Raw genomic sequence first — 20,840 nt, 5'->3', positions numbered from 1 at the left:
GGGATTTCCACGATTTTTCCTTTTCACTTTTGTCCCTTCCGATTTGAAGGAGGAGGTGCAATTTTATTTGCTTCTCTTTTCTTATCCTTTTTTGGGCTTTGTTTCTTCTTTTGAGGGGTAACACACCAATTCATCGAATTTGCATTCTTGTTGGTCGGCGTCAAATTTGAGGCAATATGTTAAAAGTTGGAGTCTCAAAATCAACATTAGAACTTGTTTCTACTAATTTCTACTAATCTAGGCTCTTTCGATCTAGAAGTGTTCTTCGACATGTTGATCTAGTTTCTTAGTACTTTGATGAAGATTTGATTCTCTTTTGAGTGAACAGAGAAGAATATGATGAGAGAGATTTACGGTTGAACGGTGAAGAAGAAGATGAATATGGTGAGAGAGGAATTCTTACAGTTTGAACGTGGGGGTGGGGGTGATAGCAGGGGAATTGGACAGAAACGTGGTGGGGGTGGATAGTTGACGTGATAGTAAAAAAGGTTTTTTTTGAAAAGTAAAAAATCTCTAAAAATGTGTATTAGATAATTATGATTGATTCCCTATTTTACTTTATTTTATTTATATAACCTATTAATTAAATTATAAAATATTATTATAAAAAGACTAATTATTTAATAAAATTGAATTAATTAATTTTTTAATAAAAAATGATATGTTATAACTCGCAATTAAAATGTTATAAGTAGTAATATTTAAAAAGTAGATTTAAAACCCGTAATATTGTATCTTAAATATATATATGGAGTGATTTTTCCTTAAAAATGTAGCCTCTTTGCAAATTAGTTGAAAAAATGATCTCATTTTCAATGCAAAAAAATAAAGAAAAAGCATAAATCTCACTAATTTATGAGCTCATTATTTATATACACTCTAAGTTTACTATATTACACATATTTTATTAAATTTTGGTGTGCTCAGATACATTCATATACATCCAGATACATGTATCTTGAGATACATAGAGTCAAAATTAGGTGTAATTTAATCTAGATATATTGTATCCAAGTGAATTTGTATATATTTGGGATACATAACAGATCTCATTTTCGTTCCTCGCCTCCCTCCCGTACTAGCCACTCTCTTATGTATATGGTATACAGATACATGAAAATCACACTAGATACATGAATTTGGTGTGATTTGCATGTATCTGAGATATATAACGAATCACACTCGTCTCCCTCCCCATCTTGCTCATCTATCTCCCTATTTTAGTGTATCTGGTAGCAAGAATACATGTATGTAAGTGTATCTTCCTTAATATATATGGTAGGAAACTCTTAATTAGTAGTACGATATGTAATATTTTAAAAGTATAGGTAATAATACTATATATGATAGTGAAATATGTCTAATTATGTAAAAAAAAAATCAGAAATAAAATCTAATTATAAATATAATTAAAATTTGAAGATATGCCTTTAGATTTAACATTCTTCCTTCTTTTCTCCTATATCTTTTTTTTTTATGTTTTGAAAATTGTTTGCTCTTAAAGTTTTCCTCTTCATTTTAATATTATGTTGTTTTGTCGTCAAGTTGGATTATAAATAAATTTGATTATTATTGTGAACTAGTATTCATTTCCGCGTGTTGCGCGGATATTTTTAAATATCACTATAACATGTGATGAAAATCAGGAATGTATTGATTAAATTTTTATTGTATATATGAAAAAAAATCTATACATATGTAAGTTTGGGGTTATTTAGTCTTCACCTTTGCTACAAAACATTTCTTGAAGGATTGACATCTTAAATCTCTTGTCGATATGAGCCTTGAACACATATTTGTAATCAAAAGAAAATCAAACATTTCATGATTTCATAATATGCATAAAATAATTGTTTCTTATTTTCATAAAAATAGAGTTTACATCTATTCCATCTCTACCTAAAACACATTACATCAATTATGTTACGTCTCCTAATTTATCTTTTAACCTCTACCAAGATAACATAAAATCTTAGATAACTTTAGTCTAATTTTTTATATCCAAATTTAGTATACCTGCATGAATTTTGAAGAAAAAAAATTATAAGCCATTTTGTAAACTTTATGCCAGAACACTTATTGCTCGTAGTGTTGCATCAGGTTTTTTTTTAATATCTACTATCGTTTTAATTTTGAAAAACGAAGAGAATAAGATTAAACAAAAAATATGATTAAGATATTACAAAATCCAAAGTGATATTAAACAATAATACTTACCTTTTTTTCCTCAATAAAAACATCTCACTAAACAAATAGATTTTTATTATGCTTCCTCTTAAAGCCTGTGAGAAAAATTACAAAAAATAGACATAAAAGCATTGATGTAGATAGCAAAAAGTCAGTTTGGAGAGATCAATTCACATTGATGCATATACTTTGTTAGACGATTTTTCTTATGTTTGATCAAATATATCTACTCCTCCATAAGTTTGTATCACTGTATTATACGTCTATATATGAAAATAATGTACATAAAAAAAAAAAGAATCAGAAAATTCATCATCTCAAAGTGCAGTGCTCTCCCTATATGTTCTCTCCAAATTTGTTAAGAACATAATAGAAAAAAGTAATTATTTCCCCCTTTATATCTACTCTCTTCAAGAGGAGGCAGTTTCAAAAATAATAAAGCAAATAAAAAAAAAGCAGTTTTTGGTTAGTTATTTGCAATTAAAAAATTGTGAAAGTTCCCTATTAAAAAGGAGTCTCAATTCAAAAAACGTAAAAAACTACTTTTAAATTCATATAAAAAACTAACCACTTTTGTTTTTCTACGTGGGTTAATTTAACTTTTTGTGTTTTCCATTTTTGGTCCGTATTTTCCATTCTATGTTTGCATTTTTAAATTTTTTTAAAAATTAAAATTAAAAATAGTTTTCCAATTACATGGGAGTAATTATTGTTTTAAAATGATTTATATTTAGTTATTTAAAAATATTTTTTCCCGTGTTTTCCATTCTATGTTTTTACCGTGTTTTCCAACATTTGTGGGAATTTTTTTACCGTATTTAAGTTTTAAATATTTTTTTTTAAAAATAAAATAAAAACAGTTTTTCAGTTACATGGAACTAATTTTTAAGATTGTTTTAAAATGATTTATATTTAATTATCCTAATTTTATTTTAATTATTTAAAAATATGATTTTTGTGGTGTTGACACGTATGCGTTTTTTCCTCTCCTTTTATATATAGATAGATTATGAATCACTTCTTGTTGATTTCTTTCATTTTCGAAAATTATTTTCTCCGATTATTAGGTTATTTTCCTTATCTCTAAATATTTTATTAATGTCTGATTTTTTACAACTAAAAAGGTGTGAAGAAGATTGTGTGTGATAGCAAACTCTAGGGTAAGTATTTTGAAATTTTGTTTTGTAACTTAGAACGAAAGGAAAGTTATGATTTAAAATTTGGAAAAGGGCCTAAATTACCCTTGAATTATTGGATTGGTACAAAAATATCCTTTGTTGACCTCTTGGCTACATAATACCCTTGACGTCAATCTTTACGACTCTATAATGCCCTTATTATAGATGACTCTGTTAGCAAATATAATTAGGGGTCGTTTGGTGTGATAGATAAGGGGAGTTAATCCCGGGATAAATTTTGAGCACCTTTTATCCTTTGTTTGGTTGCACAACATGAGATAATTTATCCCAAGATTAATAATTAGTCATGGCATAAGTTATCCCTATCTTTGGGTGGAATAGTAATACCGAAATAACTTATCCCGATATAAGATAGACAAAATGACAAAAGTGTCCCTTTAAACTCTTTTTATACCTCATTTTTTATATCCATGTAAAATCATATATTATTTTTAATATCATGTATAATAATAGTCATAGCTTTCACCACTCCTTACTTTTATTACAATAATTCTTCATTATTTTTCATTAAAAAATTACGCTATATAAATTTTATTTTATTTATGAATTTATTTGACTAATGCTTATGTTTATTTATATTTTAATTTAATTTCCTTATAATCGAATTACATATTTTTAATTATATATTCTTTTAGCCACTTGAAAATTTATATTTTATAGATCAATTAAGAGAGATAAAACGAAATGCTACGGTATTGAATACAATCTTCTTGTGCATTTTTCTCTGAAATTAGTTTATGTTGGTATTCTTTTTAGTTAGATCTTTTGTGTATTATTTTTTTTTTGTTATCTTCTTTCATCTCATGTACGCTAATATCAAGAAGAATTATAATGTTACTTCACATAAATTTTGAAGGAAATAGTAACATGAATTATGATTAAAAAATAAGATAATTTTAGTATTTTACAATTTAAGAATGATATATATTCAAATGAAGTGACATAAATAATAAATTATTTTGTACTTTAACAAATTTAAGATGAAAATTTTATTTTTAAATACATTTGGTACAATTATGAAAATACACACACAAAAAATATTTAAGCTAAATAAGACAAAAGTTTTATTTTTAAGAGTAAATAACTAAAGCTTGAATTTTTTTATTTTTTTTAAAAAACTAAATAAATTGAAGGGTATTTTTGTAAACAAACAACTTATTCTTAGAATTTATATAATGCATATTATATTGAAAGCAACCAACCAAATAATCAATAAAAAATAATCTCAGCATAACTTATCTCAACATAACTTATCTCATCATAACTAATTCCATCATAACTTATATTCAAACCAAACGACCCTTAGAGTTTTCATTTAATACGTGGCACCCCTGTGATTCGTTAGATATTTAATTAACCTAAACAAATTAAATGTTAACCCAATTCCTACCTGCCCCAACAAGAAAACCCACATCTGAAGAGGCAAAACTCAAATACCAGGTTCATTTCTCTTTCCTTTTGTAATGGAGAATTCTTCATGACATAGCTACATTAAGTTTTCCTAATTCTCAATTTTTTTCCGTAGCAGACATCTGATTAAAAGGCATGCTCCTTGATCTGATGGCTTTTTAGATATTTGAGAATCAATTTAAGGAGAAAATTGATTCCCCTTTGCAGAGAACTTGCAGAATATGTTTTAATTTTTCCAAACGCTTCGTCACTGTGTACTTAGTTTTCTTCAGTAACCTCTTTCTTAACATCCATTCCAGCAAAAATTAACATCTGTAAAGTATCTCAGCTCAAAATTAGTTCTCGATTCCTCACCATATATATGATAAAAAGCTCCGATAATCTCTTCTACCGACAAAAACATAAGGGAAAATGGGGCTACTAGATGAAGCGGGTAGGGATTTATAGGAGGATCCGGGTATGGGTTGAGATTTATTTTATTTAGGTTAATTAAATTTCTAACGAATCACATGATGCCGCCTATTAAATGAAAACTCTAATTATATTTGCTAACGGAGTCATCTATAATAAGGGAATTATAGGGCCGTAAAGATTGATGTCAAGGGTATTATGGAGCCAATAGGTCAATGGAGGATATTTTTGTACCAATTCCAATAGTTTAAGTATATTTTAAGCCATTTTTTGTTTAAAATTAATTAAATTTTACAAATGTTGAACCATTTTATTGGTATAGCTCTTTTTTATTTAAAACTTTTTTTTTTTAAAAAAAAAGTTACTAATATGCTAGAATCTTGAGTGGACATGCAACATGTTTGGCAAGGTTTTTAGAAAGCTAAAATGCTTGTTTTGTAAAACTTAACTGCTTGAGCAAGCTTTTACAACTTGTTTGGATGGTTGTTATACATTGTATTGTATGATGGTGGAATGATCTAATAGACCTTTGTACTTGTATGGATTTGTATTCTAGACCATTTGTCCATTTTACTTGATCATTTGTCAATTGAACTTTTAAACTCAGTGAAACTAAGCATTTTAAATCCCTTTCATTGTGTGTGAACTTCAAAGGATTGACAAAAATAACATATCATCATCCACATCACATTTTAAATGACACATCACTTATTATTATTATTATTTTTTTAAAAAAACTGTTTTTTCTAGTTTTTTTTTCTTTTTTACTTTATTCCTCCTTCATCCCTTCACCTCTCTCCATTTTTTTTACATTAGAGATACCACCACGATCTTCCATTCTCACTAGTATCATTACATTCTTAAATAACTAACAATTATCATTCAAATTGTTTTTCGAAATTTCTTTCATTCACAACTTTTAATCATATTTCATTTACCAACATTTACATCTACCACTTGAACCACCATAAATCTCTTTTCCCATTATTGTTAATGAATAGCCATTAAAATACATCAATATACTCTAAAATCTGTACATAATTTAACATAACACATTTCACGTCATTTCACAAAGACATTCAACGTAACAATTAATTTTCATCTTTAAATGTTGAATCTTTATTACTTTATGGGTTATAAATAACCCCAAAAATAAAAGAGAAATACAGATCTACAACAACAATATAATTTCGTTTCTAATCTTGGGAGGAAAAAAATGTGGAAAAAAAAAAGAGAAACAAGAAATTGGAAAGGGGAGAAAGAAGAGAGATGGGGGTTTGAGAGTAGAAAGAAATGCAGGTTTGAGAGTAGAAAGAAAAAATAAATGGGGAGGGGTGGGTTGGAAAAAAAAAAAAAAGACTGGAAAAAAAATAATTTTCTTATTTTTTATCTTTTTATTCTATTTTTTTTAAAAATAAATAAAATATTTTTAGTCTTAAATTTGATCTTTCATGCTCCTTCTATGCGTGACATCACATATTTGTGCCGACTCAATAATTAAGTTGTCACATAAGCTTGATCAACGGTAAGAAGAGCTTAAAACATAAAATTTCATTGAGTTTAACGGTTCAATTGACAAATAGTCAAGTAGAAGGGTTCAGAATACAAACGTATACAAGTAAAAGGGTCCATCAGACCATTTCGCCTTGTATGATTTGTTTTGATAGTTATTTAAATTTTATTGTAGTGTATTATTAAATTTATTGTTAAATAATAATAATAATAATAATAATAAATGATACTTTAGTTATTTCTCAATCACTTCACGGTAGAAAACTTGCTCAGAGACTGGATGGATCTTGAAGATCTGATGTTTCAGTGGATGGGCGTAGCTTTCCCCCTTTTGCTTCTTCTTTAGATTGTGTTCTTTGTTTTTGTTTTTCCTTTTCATTAGTTTTTTGTTCTTTGTGAATTTTGTTATTCTCTTCGTTCCATATTAATTTAATTTTTGAGGTGTTTCACACCCTTTAAAAAAAGTAGATTAAGACATAAATTGAACATAGTTTTTCATTTTTACCTTATTAATTATTGTCAAATTTATGATTAAAATAACTAAATATTAATTAATCACTAATTTCAATACTAACTAATGAAGGGTAAAATTGGAAGAACATTCTAAAAGTAATTTTGAAAACTTAACAATTAAGTTAATTTGAAAAAATGAAAAATGCCGAAAAATTTAAATTAATATAAAATGGAGGGAGTATTGTTTTGAAATAAATGGGGGTCTTTGCCATGTTTAGTTTTTTTTAAAAAATGTTTTTAGCCTCGTAATGTCAAAGCTCTAATTCTTACATTAATAATTCACATAACTTTAATCAATTACGAAACAAGTACCAACGTATAAAAAAAAAAAAAAAGCATATAAGAAGCCATAGTAATAGAGTCCACCTAACCATTTCCCGCCATGTCGTCTCTTTCTCTCAACCTCAAACCGCTATCCATTCCTACATTTATTTGCGAAAACCCAAACATCAAAACCTTCATATTCCAACGGAACATTCCACCGCCCTGTAAATCACACTGCCAAACCGAAAGGGGCCATCAATTCGATGTCGGCGACACCTTCTTCCGCAGTGAAAGCGCCACCGCTCGCGACCTCGGTGTTCTCTCCGCCGCCCTCTACCGAAATACCACAGGAAGTCTCCGGGTTCTCGACGCCATGTGCGGATGTGGTATTCGTTCTCTTCGGTACTTAGCTGAGGCCGACGCCGATTTTGTTGTGGCGAATGATGCAAATGAAAATACCAGGGAGATTATTTTGGGGAATCTGTCTCGGGTCGCAAGTGGTTCTGGAGAAGGAAAAAGATGGGAGGTTAATCATTTGCCTGCCACTAGGTTACTGGCTGAGTGTTACTTGCGAAAGGATTATTTTGACCTTATTGATGTGGATTCTTTCGGTAGCGGTTCCAGTTACTTGCGAGTTGCTTTGGATGCTGTGAAATTGGGTGGCTTGCTATACATTACCTCCACTGACGGGCTTTCTTCTGGTGGTCATAGGCCTCAACAGTTGAGTTCTGCTTAAACTTATTGTTCCTTCGTTATTTTTATTTTTTTAATCTGAGTTTCCCCTCTTGAAACTCCGAAAAATGTCCCTTCTTGCAAATTACATGTCAAATGTTTACCCGGGTTTAGAAGGAGAGAAGTTCGCACCTATGATTGATTGATAAATCTTCATCACACCAGGTTTGATTACTCAGATGGCGCCTTAGGTAGAACTGCAAAATAAATGTTCAGGAAACTAATTCAAAACTATACATAATTAGGCACTGGTATGACAGAAGGTTTTTGCAGATGATATTTTCATTGATAAAGATATCTTTGGTGTTTGATAAAATCAGCTTGACTCATACTTATCAAATTTTAGAAATAAAAGGGAGAAAAGTTTTAGGCTCAGTATGGAGTTACTTGTGGACTATAGTGCAATAGCTATTTCCCAAGTAGTTGTTCAAATTTACTGACTCCTGTCTTTGTGCTGGGATGATCATAAAACTCATTCTTTCTCTGTAGGTCCTTAGCTGCCTATGGAGCATATGTTCGGCCTTTGCCATACTCAAATGAGATAGGTCTTCGGATGCTTATAGGTGGCGCTGTTAGAGAGGCTTCAGTGCTTGGTTATCACGTTGTTCCACTTTTCTCGTACTACTCATATCATGGGCCCGTGTTTAGAGTGTTGCTACAAGTCAAGCGTGGAAAGTCTCTGTCTAGCAGGTAAAACTCGGTTGTGGACTTCTTCAGAGTTATTTCATTAGTACTTGGTGATGATGCCTTTGCTTCTCATGGCAGGTATTATAGTTTTATCAGCTATTGCAACCGATGTGGGAACACTAGAGCATTTTCCTGGAATGAACTTGGTGAGATCAGCTGTCCTTGTAGTACAAATGTATGCTTTCGTACCTCATATGATATCGATTTTGGTATTGTTGCATCAAGAACTATTTAGCCCATACTTATCCATTATCAAATTATTTGACATTGGCATGTGCAACGCCACTAACTTCCATTCCTAACCCCCTGTTCTAATTTTCATAAAATCCTGCATAAGTTTTTACTCCAATCATGTCAGTAAATCTACGTAGCCTGGGGTGATCCATGTGGAGGGATGTGGATTCACGTGTACGGTGTACCCACGCTCTCGTCCTTAGATTATTTATAGCAATGCTCTATCTCTACAGAATGACTTAAGAATATATATGTGCACACAAGCTAAAAGAGTCCTATGGTGCAATGGTTATTCGGTGCACCTCTACAAGTTAGATCAAGAATTCGAATCCATGTACGACTTGTTTTTTCTGCATGGGGATGGGCATGTCTTGTGTTCCTCTTGCTTTTTAGTTAACTACGATTTCTCTTCTTTTTTTTCTGGTTTTTCCTTCTCCACGTCTGACGCATCGAAATCCTTATTTACCTTTTGTTATTGTAGTCTTCTTAAAATTAAATCAAATGCCAATATAAAAACTAGTAGCAACAGAGGATGATTCATATAGTTAATAGGTTTAACTGATCCCAACCTTTTTCAATATGGAGTACCGATATATTCTGAAAAATTACTAAAATGAGTGGTTCAATGGTAAGAACCTAAAGGTTGGAGTCAACCAGATATAAATCCTTGGATTCGCCCTGATAGTAACCCTTTAAATGAGTGGATTTGTGTGTGCATATAGTCAAACAAAATTATCATCAGGCTCGCGCCTAAGCATTATACTTCTTTTCAGGTTAAGCGGTCACTTGTAGTTTCAGGACCCCTCTGGACTGGGCCTCTTCACAATGCTCCCCATTTAACAGAAATGATGAGTTTGGCTGATCAGTGGGGATGGTTTGGTGATGGAGAAGGAAAAAACCTAGAAAAGCTATTGAAACAGATGATTGACGAGAGTGACCCCAAACTGCCAGTTGGATACCTCAATGCAGATGAGGTTTTCACAAAACAATTTTTCTTTACTATTATTTCTTATTAATCAGTATAATTTACTTAAATGTTTGGGACCATCATGCGATTTCCATTTTTTGCATTACTTTAGTTATTGATTGTTTTTACCATATTCTGAACTTTAATTTATTGTTTTATCACTTGCAGATAGCAAGTCGGGCTAAACTTAACTTGCCTCCCCTAAGTGTGATAATGAACAGCCTGCATGAGGTATGTCATTAGTGTAGGTATTACATGGAGGGTTTAGTGTTCTTTCTCTTTAATCAAAAGTAACTTTTCCATATTGAGCGTAAATATAACGGTTTCATTTATTCCGCAACAGTTAGGTCCCTTTTTTACAATATGTAAGATTTGTAGAAAGATAGTCTGATGCCCTTGACCTTGTAAATTGTAATTGGTGTTAGCCACTGCAAAATGTAAAAAAGAAAATGTAAAAGAGTCGTTTAGGTAGGTATTGAAATATTTGACCAGTGTCTCTATGTCCTCCTTCAGCTAAAAGACCCCAAGGGTTTGATTTCTAGAGCAGAACACTTTCCCAGTCCAAAACAAATTGAACAAAACAGTGGCCGTCCCGAGCAGCTCGCCCGCTGACAGAAATACAATCTACTTCCTAAATACCTTTAGTAGAATATAAAAATAGTTACTACCTTTGTTTCAAGTTGCTTATCTTACACTCTTACTTTCCTTTTTAGTCTGTTTAAAAAAGAATGTCTCTCTCTTTTTTTGACAACTTTTTAATTCTAACATTCAACATGGCATGTTTAGGACTACAAGATTAAAGGACATTTTGGTACATTTTACATATCTTTAGTTTAGGACGAATAGATTCATAAGTCTTCTTTACTTTCTTAAACTCCATGCAAGTGAAAACTAGATAAACAAATTGACACGAGGAAGGAGTAGTAAATATTGAATTAAACTTTGATGCATATGAAACCCTCTTCAAATGATTCAGCACTTTAGTGGTTTTTTTTTTTTTTTTTTGCCAAAAACAAATCCAAAACCGATTCTCTTGAAACTAAATAACAAAGCTGCTTGTTTTCGAACCCAAACACCATCACATGTTATTTCTCTCTATCCAGATACACCAAAAAAATAGTTGTTGGGATCATTTTCCAGATCTTTTTATGGTCTTATCAACTCTCCAATAACACCAGCACTCATAATTCCCTTCTTAATTTGTACATACATTTTGATATTTAGACTCAAATTTGTTGATGGAAATGAAATTTATTTAGTGAATATATCAAACTGTTAGGCTAGACAACAACATGTAAAGCTAGGAAAGGAAACCTTGAATACTTTGAAGTTTAACCAGCCTTGGATGAGCATAATGATGTTTTCCCGCCAAATATTAGAGAAAATGCTTGCTTATGAAAGTATTTAATACCAAGTTTATAGTTTCATGGAACTTAAAGGGTGTGTTTGGTGTTTTCTTGAAAAATAAGTGGGTTGTTTCTACTTATTTTCTAGTGTTTGGTAAATAAGCAAAAAAAAATATTGTCCCAAGAGCATTTATATGTAATCCAACAAAACACTATGGAGGGGGGGGGGGTCAAGGGTGGTGGGTGTTGGGATGATCAAAGGGTGGGGATGAGACGATGGACTTGGAATGCCACTTATGGAACTTGTTTTCTCTACTTCCATTAGGGAATTCGTTTTCCTCATTTGTTAAGGAACTTGTTTTCCTAGAGAAAATATTATCCAAAACATTTTGACCAACCAAACTTGGAAAAAGTGGAAGACATTTTGTAGAAGATGTTTCCTCCACATCAAACACACCTGAAAGCTCATCTCCTACACATTAGCTAGATGTTTTGGACTTCAGGTAGCAATTTGTTTTTTTGATGGAGTAACCTATAACCCCGTTAATAGTACTGGTAATGTTTTGGACATCATTAGTGCCCTGGTCTTAAGTATAGTTTACTCATGTATTGGTAGCTAGCTACTACATCTCATTTGTACTTGTTGCATCTGGTTGATGCCTTGTAGATGAAATCTTTTTACTACATCAAAAAAAAGAAAAAAGACAAATAACTTTTGAATTTATATGCAATTTTCAATAATGATATTGCATGGATCATTATCGAACCCATGGACTATTTGTGATTGGGGTTTGATTATCTTAATGTGATGTAGGTAGATAACAAGCTTGAATTGACATATGTTTACTTGAGTAAGTACCTCCAAGAGTATATAATATTGTTGTGGCTTGCTTTGAGAATCTACAGATCTTTTCAATTAGTTATGAACATTTTCAATTAATTCAAATAAATAAAATACAAGAACATTACATTGAAATTTTTTTGAATTTGGAATTCCTAATGCACAGATGACATTTAAAGCTTAGTAATGAGGTATTTGAAGTACAAGAAATATTTGTTTTTAAAAGTTCTCCTCTTTAAAATAAACTCAACTATAATTGGTGGCACTTTAGTGCTCACTTCAGGATAATTACACCCTCTATAATAAATTGATATGTTATTTGTATTTTTTGAAGATGGTAACCATCTTATACAAATCAGCTTATCTATCACAATTTATTTGTTGTATCTCAATACGCTAATCATATTTAATATAATTCTGTGAAACGCTTATACATACAAAAATGCCAAAGTCTATTTTAAATAATGTGAACACAAAAAAGTTTATGTTAAATAACATATGGCTGATTTTTTAAATTTAAACTCAAATGTTTTTAAAACTTGAATAGAAAGTTATATTTTGAGTAACATATGCATGGTGTGCAATGGCCTCAACACAAAATCTGTAGGAGTAAACTGCCATATAATCATTTAGGTGGGTTGAACGGGTTGTGCAGGACGTCTTTTATTCAGACTTTGGGAGCATATATGTTTTTAGCTCACAAAGAAATGTTGTTTTTGCTTTGATTCTCTCCCTCGGGTGATTTTATGCCAATATCCTGTTCTGTTCCAAGTCTATCTGTGAATAAACTCTCCATTATTATTATTATATGCTAATATTATCTTATTTACTACTGTTGTTTTGTTTACTAGTTATCTTTACTATTTTTACTGTCAGTACTTTTCTTTCTTTATTTTTTTTGAAACTGGTAAGATTGTATTCTTCAGCATTAAGGGCATGTTGGCCGCCACCAAAAAGTGTCAATTACAAACTTCCTAACAAATCTACAGTCTGATCTGTATCTACTATACACAACTGTTTACACCAAAAAAGTAGAGATACTATACAATTCCATTTGACGTGTATGGAATTAGATCTATTTTGAAGCATCTACCACTTTCCTTCCAAAGTGACCACCATATACATGATGGTATCAACCTCCACCATCTCCTCTGACTCTTGGTGCCTCCCCCCCTTACCCAGCTCTTCTACAGGTCTGATGTACGTTTTGGCATTGTCCAATTCAGATTTGAAATGCTAAGGAACAAATTCCAGATTTTAGCAGTGAAATTGCAACGCAAGAAAGGTGGTTGTTAGTTTCACTTGTCAAATTGCATAGAGAACACCTAGGGACCAGCTGTCTACCCTTCTTTTGAAGTACTTCATGTGTTAAACAAGCTCTCCTTATCACTAACCAAGTGAAACATCTCACTTTTGTAGAAATATCCCCCTTCCAAAAATAGTTCCAGAGGTGTTTTGGTCTCCCTGCTATCACCTGTAGACCTCTTCTGTAAGCACTGTTGACTGAGAAAAGGCCATCTTTGCTGTGCTTCCACAACATCTTGTCTGTGGGATTTGTGTTTATGATCACTTCACCTAGCATCCCTAATAACTCAGCCAGCCTTTCCACCTCCCAATCATTGAGAAGTTCTAAAAATTAAATCCCAACCCTGTTTAGTCCAGCAATCGCCAACATTATAATCAGGATTTCCACGAATTTGAAAAGGATTTGGAAAGAGATCCCTAAGAGGAGATTGATCTATCCAAACATCCTTCCAAATATTTGTTTTAGTGGCACTTCCCACCTTGATATATAAATGTGTCTCCATTTGTGGCCACAAGCTTCTAATTGATCTCCATGCACCCACATCATAAGGTTCTGTTGTGTTCTCTGTACACCAAGGGTTTAACTCACCATGTTTAGCTATAATCACTTCTTTCCAGAGGGCATTTCTTTCCTCAATGTACCTCCACAGCCACTTCTTCGATAGACTCTCATTTTGTAGTTTCAAATTTTTAATATCCTCCATGCACCAACATCATAAGGTTCTGTTGTGTTCTCTGTACACCAAGGGTTTAACTCACCATGTTTAGCTATAATCACTTCTTTCCAGAGGGCATTTCTTTCCTCAATGTACCTCCACAGCCACTTCTTCGATAGACTCTCATTTTGTAGTTTCAAATTTTTAATATCCTCCATGCACCAACATCTTTGCTAAGTAGAACAGTTTTCAGTTTACTAAGCTATAGACTTTTCCATCCTTGATGTCTTGCCATAGGAATTTTCTCCTTAGCTTATCCTGGTTTGTCACTACTTTTGCTGGGATTGGGAATAGAGACATCACATAAGTGGGTAGAGAATCAAGAACAGAGTTTATGAGGATCAATCTTCCTCCATGAGAAAGATATTGAGCCTTCCATCCAGAAAGCTTCTTTTCAGTTTTCTCTAAAATACCATCCCATATTTCCAAGGTTTTGTGATTGTTACCCAATGGCATGCCTAGCTAGGTGGTAGGCAGCTTCCCAACACTACACCCTAGTATACCTGCCAACTGATTTATCTGAGGTACCTTATTCAAAGGGAAGAGGCTACTTTTCCCCAGTTCACTTTCAATCCAGAGATTGCTTTGAAAAGTACCAATATTTTTTTCTTTAATATTTTTATCTTTACACTTGCATTTCTTTCAAAACCTGTTTCTGGAAAATGATTTCTTGAGTCGAGGGACTATTGGAAAAGCCTCTTTACACACAAAGGTAGGGGTTAGGTGTGCGTACACCCTACCCTCTCGAGACCTCATTTGTGGAATTATACTGGGTATGTTGTTGTTGTAGTCTTGTTTTTTTATCTGTACATTTTTGGGAGTTCGAAGACATATTCATGTGCCCAAACATTGTTGATGTAGCAATTGCATTCGACTGTGTTGTGGCATCAGTGAACTTTAAGCATAATTTCCTTGCCATCTGCACCCTTAGATTTATTTCTTGTTACAACCGTTAGACATAATATTAACATCATCGGTTTGGAGGGTTTTATTACAGGGAGGTTATGCTGTTAGCAGATCCCATATTGCCCCAAATGCGATTAAGACAGACTGCCCCATGGTTGAATGTGTGAAGATTGTGAAGCATCTTCAACAGACTGCTGAAATGAGTTCATGCCATTAAAGTTCATTGCTTCTGCAGTACATCGATGAAGGGGATAGTCATTACTGTTGCAAAAGGCTTTAAAAAAATCAGTTTTCCAAATGAACCACACAAAATTCAGTTGTCACGATTACAAGTTTTGCATGCACTTGCGAAATTTGGAGGTTGCTGATCCAATCCCAGTTTTGGTTTAACTGGGCAGAGCTATGGTAAGTTTAGCTTATCATGTTTTTGACCCCCGCTTGGGTGTATAAAGAAATATGTAACACTTCTAGTTGACAGTTGAGAACGGATTTTGTTCTCTTGTTGAAAAAAATAATTTATGAGTATTAGAATTGACAAACACAAGTGAGTGAAATGAATATGGACAATTCACATAGCCAATGCAAACTAGATTTAGATCAAGATGTGTTGTTGCTCATGTAGTTTTGTAAAGTAGATCCATTTAGAATCAGCTGCAATTAACATTATTACCTCAGGATCAATTAGGTCAGCTATGTAGTATAGCTGCTCCATTTAACATAGTACATTACCACCTTGGTATCTAAAGGTTGAAGAATATGGAATGGGGTGATTGTAGTATATGAATTCATTCTGAATATTGACACGAGAGACTGCTATCGCAGATGCTCTGTAAAATCAGTTAGGCACTTCAACAAGCTTGTTACTATATTTGGATGAACTGGATATTTAAGAAATTGGGCTCACAAGATAAAGAGTAGTTTTATTCGGGATCCATACATCAACCAGCGACTTAAAATAAGAAAAATAGGATGCCTCATGTCACTCAGCAATTATTTCTCGTCATAAACTTTTACAAACATAGTTTTGAAAGTCTAAACATCGTCAGATATCCCTCTTCAGGGGCACTCGTTTTCGTAAACATCATTGGCATATTTCCAGGTGATAACTTTCCATATATTCTTCAGGTAATCTGGTCTTACATTTTTGTACTGCATCACAAAAAAGCAAGGCAAATCAGTTGAGTTCAATAATAATTCTTAAATTTGAATAAAAAGACCAGACTTCATAAAAATGGCTTTTGAAAACATCTGTCTGTCCATAAAGTATGACATAGGACAACAACCTCTTCAATACATTCATACAGAGAAGCTCATTCACCCTCATTATTGAACCTTTTTTCAGTTCTATGCAACATATAAAGGTCAAAAGCATATAGTTAACTCCACCAACTAGCAAGGAGAAAATCCTGGCTTGCAAGAAGTAGCAATGTCAATCATGCTTCGGAAGAAAAACATTGGTAGTATCACGAATATTGTCACAACATTGATGACACATGATATTTGGGTACTAAAGCACTGTAACAGAATAATCAAATCACCTGCAAGTAGTATGCGTGTTCCCAAACGTCTATACCCAGAAGAGGTACCAAATTTGCTCCTTTAGAAACCAAAGGGTCCTGCAAGAACAAAATAATCCCAAAAATGATCCCTATCATAATTCATAAGACAACCTGACAATCAACTATTGCAAAAGCATATGCCAACATTCTTATGCAATCCCCTATATAAAAAGGATTGTCAAAAAAGACAAAAATAAGACCTATCTACAGTTGAAGCCTGGGCTGTATGATGTAGACTGCAGAATGCTGACAGACCAAGGAGGTTGGGAAATGCAAATAATCCTAAAGGACCGGTTAGAGAAGTTCATTAACCAAAGAGGAAAACTCAGACCGTGCAAAGGCAGCACCAATTAACATAAAAAATACATCTCTCAATTATGGCAGCTAATAATAAATGGAAGTCAGATTATTTAGTCTACAGCTTTAAGACTTGTAAGCAATCAAGAAATTAGCAGTCTTATGCATTTTCTTTTCACGCTTTCTTGGATAATATTAACCTCTAAGTCAAGGCAACAAAGTGGAGGCATCAACTTCACTTGTTGAAGATGATGCTCAGCTATCTATTAATTTAGGATAAATAGAACATGCATCAATCACCTGATTTGCAGTGGTTTCAACCACCAGGCGCTTAAGCTCTTTGTCCACACCAAGCCACTGCAAACATAAATGCAAGCTCAAATAAATAAATAAATAAAAGGTACAATCCAAAGCTTGATTTGCAGCAACATAAGCTGACCAACAAAGACCCAAGAAAAGGGAGTGAGACCTACCACCCAGCCAGAGCCCTGTAAAGCGGCACCTTCTGCATTCATCTTTTTTACTAAAGCTTCCAGTGAACCAAAGTTAGTGTCGATAGCCCAGCCAAGAGAACCCTTTGGAGGCTCACCACCACCCTCCTGCAATATGATTAAGCAGTTATGTCATTTCCCCTCAAAGCAGAACAAACAAGAAAGTGAGGGAGCAAGCTTACGCTGACAGGGGCAAGGTTATTCCAGAAAATTGAGTGATTAATATGACCTGTGTGAAAAGTAAAAAACAAAAATCATCAACTTGGATAAAAGAATGATTACTTATAAAATCAACACAAATAATTCTTTGGCAACTGGTTGTTTGGCCATAACAATGGATTGCCCAAGTCATATAGTCCCCCATCCCCTAGCTGAGGTGGGAGACTCAACACAAGTTGCGAGACAGAGTGCAGAACCAACATACTTCTGGGATGAAAATCACCTTATTAGTTTGTGACCATCTGAGGTTTATCTTTTGGACCACCAAAGTTGCCTGCAAACATTTATATAGTAACTAATTCCTGGATATCTACGGATTTCTCATTTTCCAAAAAAGCAAAAAAACCATTTACACATTCAATTGGCGTCATTACCACAACTAGAACTGGTATTTGGAAAAATATCATCCATCGACCATGATAATTCATTCAATCAAACCTCAGAGGGTCCAAAATTGACTCCTCCTAATCTCTTCTCATCCAACTGCTATGGTTAATTCCACTTAGACTAATCCAACATCATCAAATAAAAGAACCACTTAGGAAGATCAATCTCTCATATTCCAGTTCAATCCAAATTCAATTAATCTCAAACAAATGCAATAACACAAAATCAATAAATCAAATTCAACAAACCATAGCAACCAACAAAGTGTAAAAAAGCGAAGTGTCTAGAACCTCCTCAAATAAGTCAAAAATAAATTCAAATCAATGAATTATTCAGTAAAAACAAAACGAGAGAGAGAAATGGAGATACCTCCGCCGTTGAATTTGATGGCACTGTGCAATTTGGCGACGGTAGGAGCATCTCCTTTGGAGATGGCATCATGGAGCTGTTCAAGGGCCTTATTGTAATTAGTGATGTAAGTCTGATGATGCTTCTGGTGGTGGAGCTGCATTATATCACCGCTAATTGCCGGCTCCAGTGCGCCATAGTCGTATGGGAGATCGGGGAGTGAAAAGGTTTGAACGCCACGGAGTTGTTGGCGGAACCCTAGCCCTGCCGCTAAGGTCCGTCTGCTCACTAAAGTCCGAAGAGCCATTTTCGATTAATATTTTAATTTTTAAATGCTTCTAGTAGAGTGGTGTGGTGGAAATGATTCTGCCAGCCAGCCCTTTTATGCTTACGGGTGGAGAAGTGGAGATAACTTATGGAGCTCACGACACCTGTAATCCAAGTTAAGAAAGTTCGGTGCACAAAACATTTTTATTCATGTAGAATTTGAAAAAGGCTCACATTTTAAACATTGTGATATAAATTGACAAGTCATTTTAAACGTTTTGTTTTTTGAGAGTAAAATAATTTAGTTTTAATCGAGAATTTGCTCGTGGAATTTTTAAATTTAAATGTTTGTAAACTACGTAAAAATCTTATAGTAAGGGGTGTCACGTGACACGGCTTCGTTGGAAAAAAAATATTAAATACATATATATAATGAATAAATTATTAAATACATATATATATATATATAAAAGATAAAACTTAATAAAGTGATACTACTTGTCATAGGAGATGTTTCGGCTTAGCTGGTTTGATGCCTCAATTGTGAATTTGAGGGCTTGTTTTCAATACTTCTCTACTTCATTTATTTTTATTTTTTCACCTCATATGAATTACCAAAATTTTGAACCAACCAGTCATTTTTTATACCTCAATTGTTTGGTGCCTAATATATACATACTCCATTCATATTTATTTTTTTAGGGAAAAGGCTCAAATATGTCATCGAACTTTCAGAAAAGGCTCATTTATGTCATCCGTTAAAAGTTTGGCTCATCTATGTCATTACCGTTTAAGAAAAGGCTCATTCATGCCATTATTTTTTAACGGTGGTTTTGCAAAACCATTTTTTACACGTGGCCAATTATAATTCGGCCACGTCATTATTTTTTTATAATAAAAAATTAAAATTTTGAACAAACATTAAATTAAAATAACCCATCCAAATTTAAAAAAATCACCTATAATCGATCATCAGTAACCCAATTTTTCATTCAATTTTTCAATCCAAAAAGCCCTAAGATCCTTCTCGACCCTCTTTCACTTCTTGGGCGATTGGATAAGTTCTAACACATTCCCTAACCCTCAAACTTAATTCTTCCATTATCATCTCCTTCAATTTTTATTCTCTAACAATGTCTGAGGGGTTGAATGTCTCCTCTAGTTCAAAGAGGAGGTGTTATTGTGGATTTGAAGTCAGTTGATTCACGACATGGACACTGAGCAATGGACACCAAATGGATGATACAAAATGTGTTTTGACTGATAACAACTTCAAGAATCTAGCTACTGGAGATGTTGTTGACAAAATTCACGTGTCATTAACACATGAGGATTTTTAGATTAAAAGTGAATGAAAAATTAGGTCACTAATGATCGGTTATAGGTGATTTTTTAAAAATTTGGGTGGGTCTTTACTTGTGGGTTTTTATTTGGGTGGGTTATTTTAATTCAATGTTTGTTTAGAATTTTGATTTTTTATTATAAAAAAAATAATGACGTGGCCGAATTATTGGCCACGTGTAAAAAATGGTTTTGCAAAAACCACCGTTAAAAAATAATGGCATGAATGAGCCTTTTCTTAAACGATAATGGCATAGATGAGCCAAACTTTTAACGGATGGCATAAATGAGTCTTTTCTGAAAGTTCGATGGCATATTTGAGCCTTTTCCCAAATTTTAAAAATGTTTAATGTTCCTGTAACGATCCATTTAGTCGTTTTGAGTACTAGGACTTTTTATTTATTAAAAGACTCTTTCGATAGATTCTAAATGGACTATTCGTAACTACAATTATGAAATTAGTGGCGTAATTTTAATTATTAATTTAGTTGGTGGTCAAAAAAGATAACATTAAATTAAGGGAAAAAGGACAAATATACCCCCGAACTTTCAAAAATGGTATGTATATACCCTCCATTATACTTTGAGACTGTATCTGTCACGACCCGAGTCTACACCCTGGACGTGGCCGGCACTCGAAGACTATTGCTGGTCCCCAAGCGAACCCTCATCCTGGCTGACTACTAGCGGAAGACTAACTC

At 33.1% G+C, this 20,840-nt stretch overlaps 2 protein-coding genes across 2 annotated transcripts; one reads left to right on the top strand and one right to left on the bottom strand.

Moving 5' to 3' along the window:
* Positions 1-7,405: 7,405 nt before the first annotated feature.
* On the top strand, positions 7,406-15,797 carry LOC102584325 (tRNA (guanine(26)-N(2))-dimethyltransferase). Its single transcript, XM_006358694.2, has 6 exons — positions 7,406-8,216; positions 8,718-8,918; positions 8,994-9,090; positions 9,923-10,123; positions 10,285-10,347; positions 15,322-15,797. Exons 1-6 carry the CDS (start codon positions 7,615-7,617, stop codon positions 15,445-15,447), a joined length of 1,290 nt encoding a protein of 429 aa, XP_006358756.1. The 5' UTR covers positions 7,406-7,614; the 3' UTR covers positions 15,448-15,797.
* A 280-nt stretch (positions 15,798-16,077) lies between these two features.
* On the bottom strand, positions 16,078-18,906 carry LOC102584005 (superoxide dismutase [Mn], mitochondrial). Its single transcript, XM_006358693.2, has 6 exons — positions 18,553-18,906; positions 17,760-17,806; positions 17,560-17,685; positions 17,387-17,443; positions 16,769-16,846; positions 16,078-16,379 (listed from the first exon to the last, which is right to left on the bottom strand). Exons 1-6 carry the CDS (start codon positions 18,836-18,838, stop codon positions 16,287-16,289), a joined length of 687 nt encoding a protein of 228 aa, XP_006358755.1. The 5' UTR covers positions 18,839-18,906; the 3' UTR covers positions 16,078-16,286.
* Between the last annotated feature and the right edge of the window lie 1,934 nt (positions 18,907-20,840).

The sequence above is a fragment of the Solanum tuberosum genome, unplaced genomic scaffold, assembly GCF_000226075.1.
Source record: "Solanum tuberosum cultivar DM 1-3 516 R44 unplaced genomic scaffold, SolTub_3.0 scf00279, whole genome shotgun sequence".
Classification (NCBI taxonomy): Eukaryota; Viridiplantae; Streptophyta; class Magnoliopsida; order Solanales; family Solanaceae; genus Solanum; species Solanum tuberosum.
Note: the sequence above shows the minus strand (reverse complement) of the source record. Positions and strands in the feature narration are given on the sequence as shown.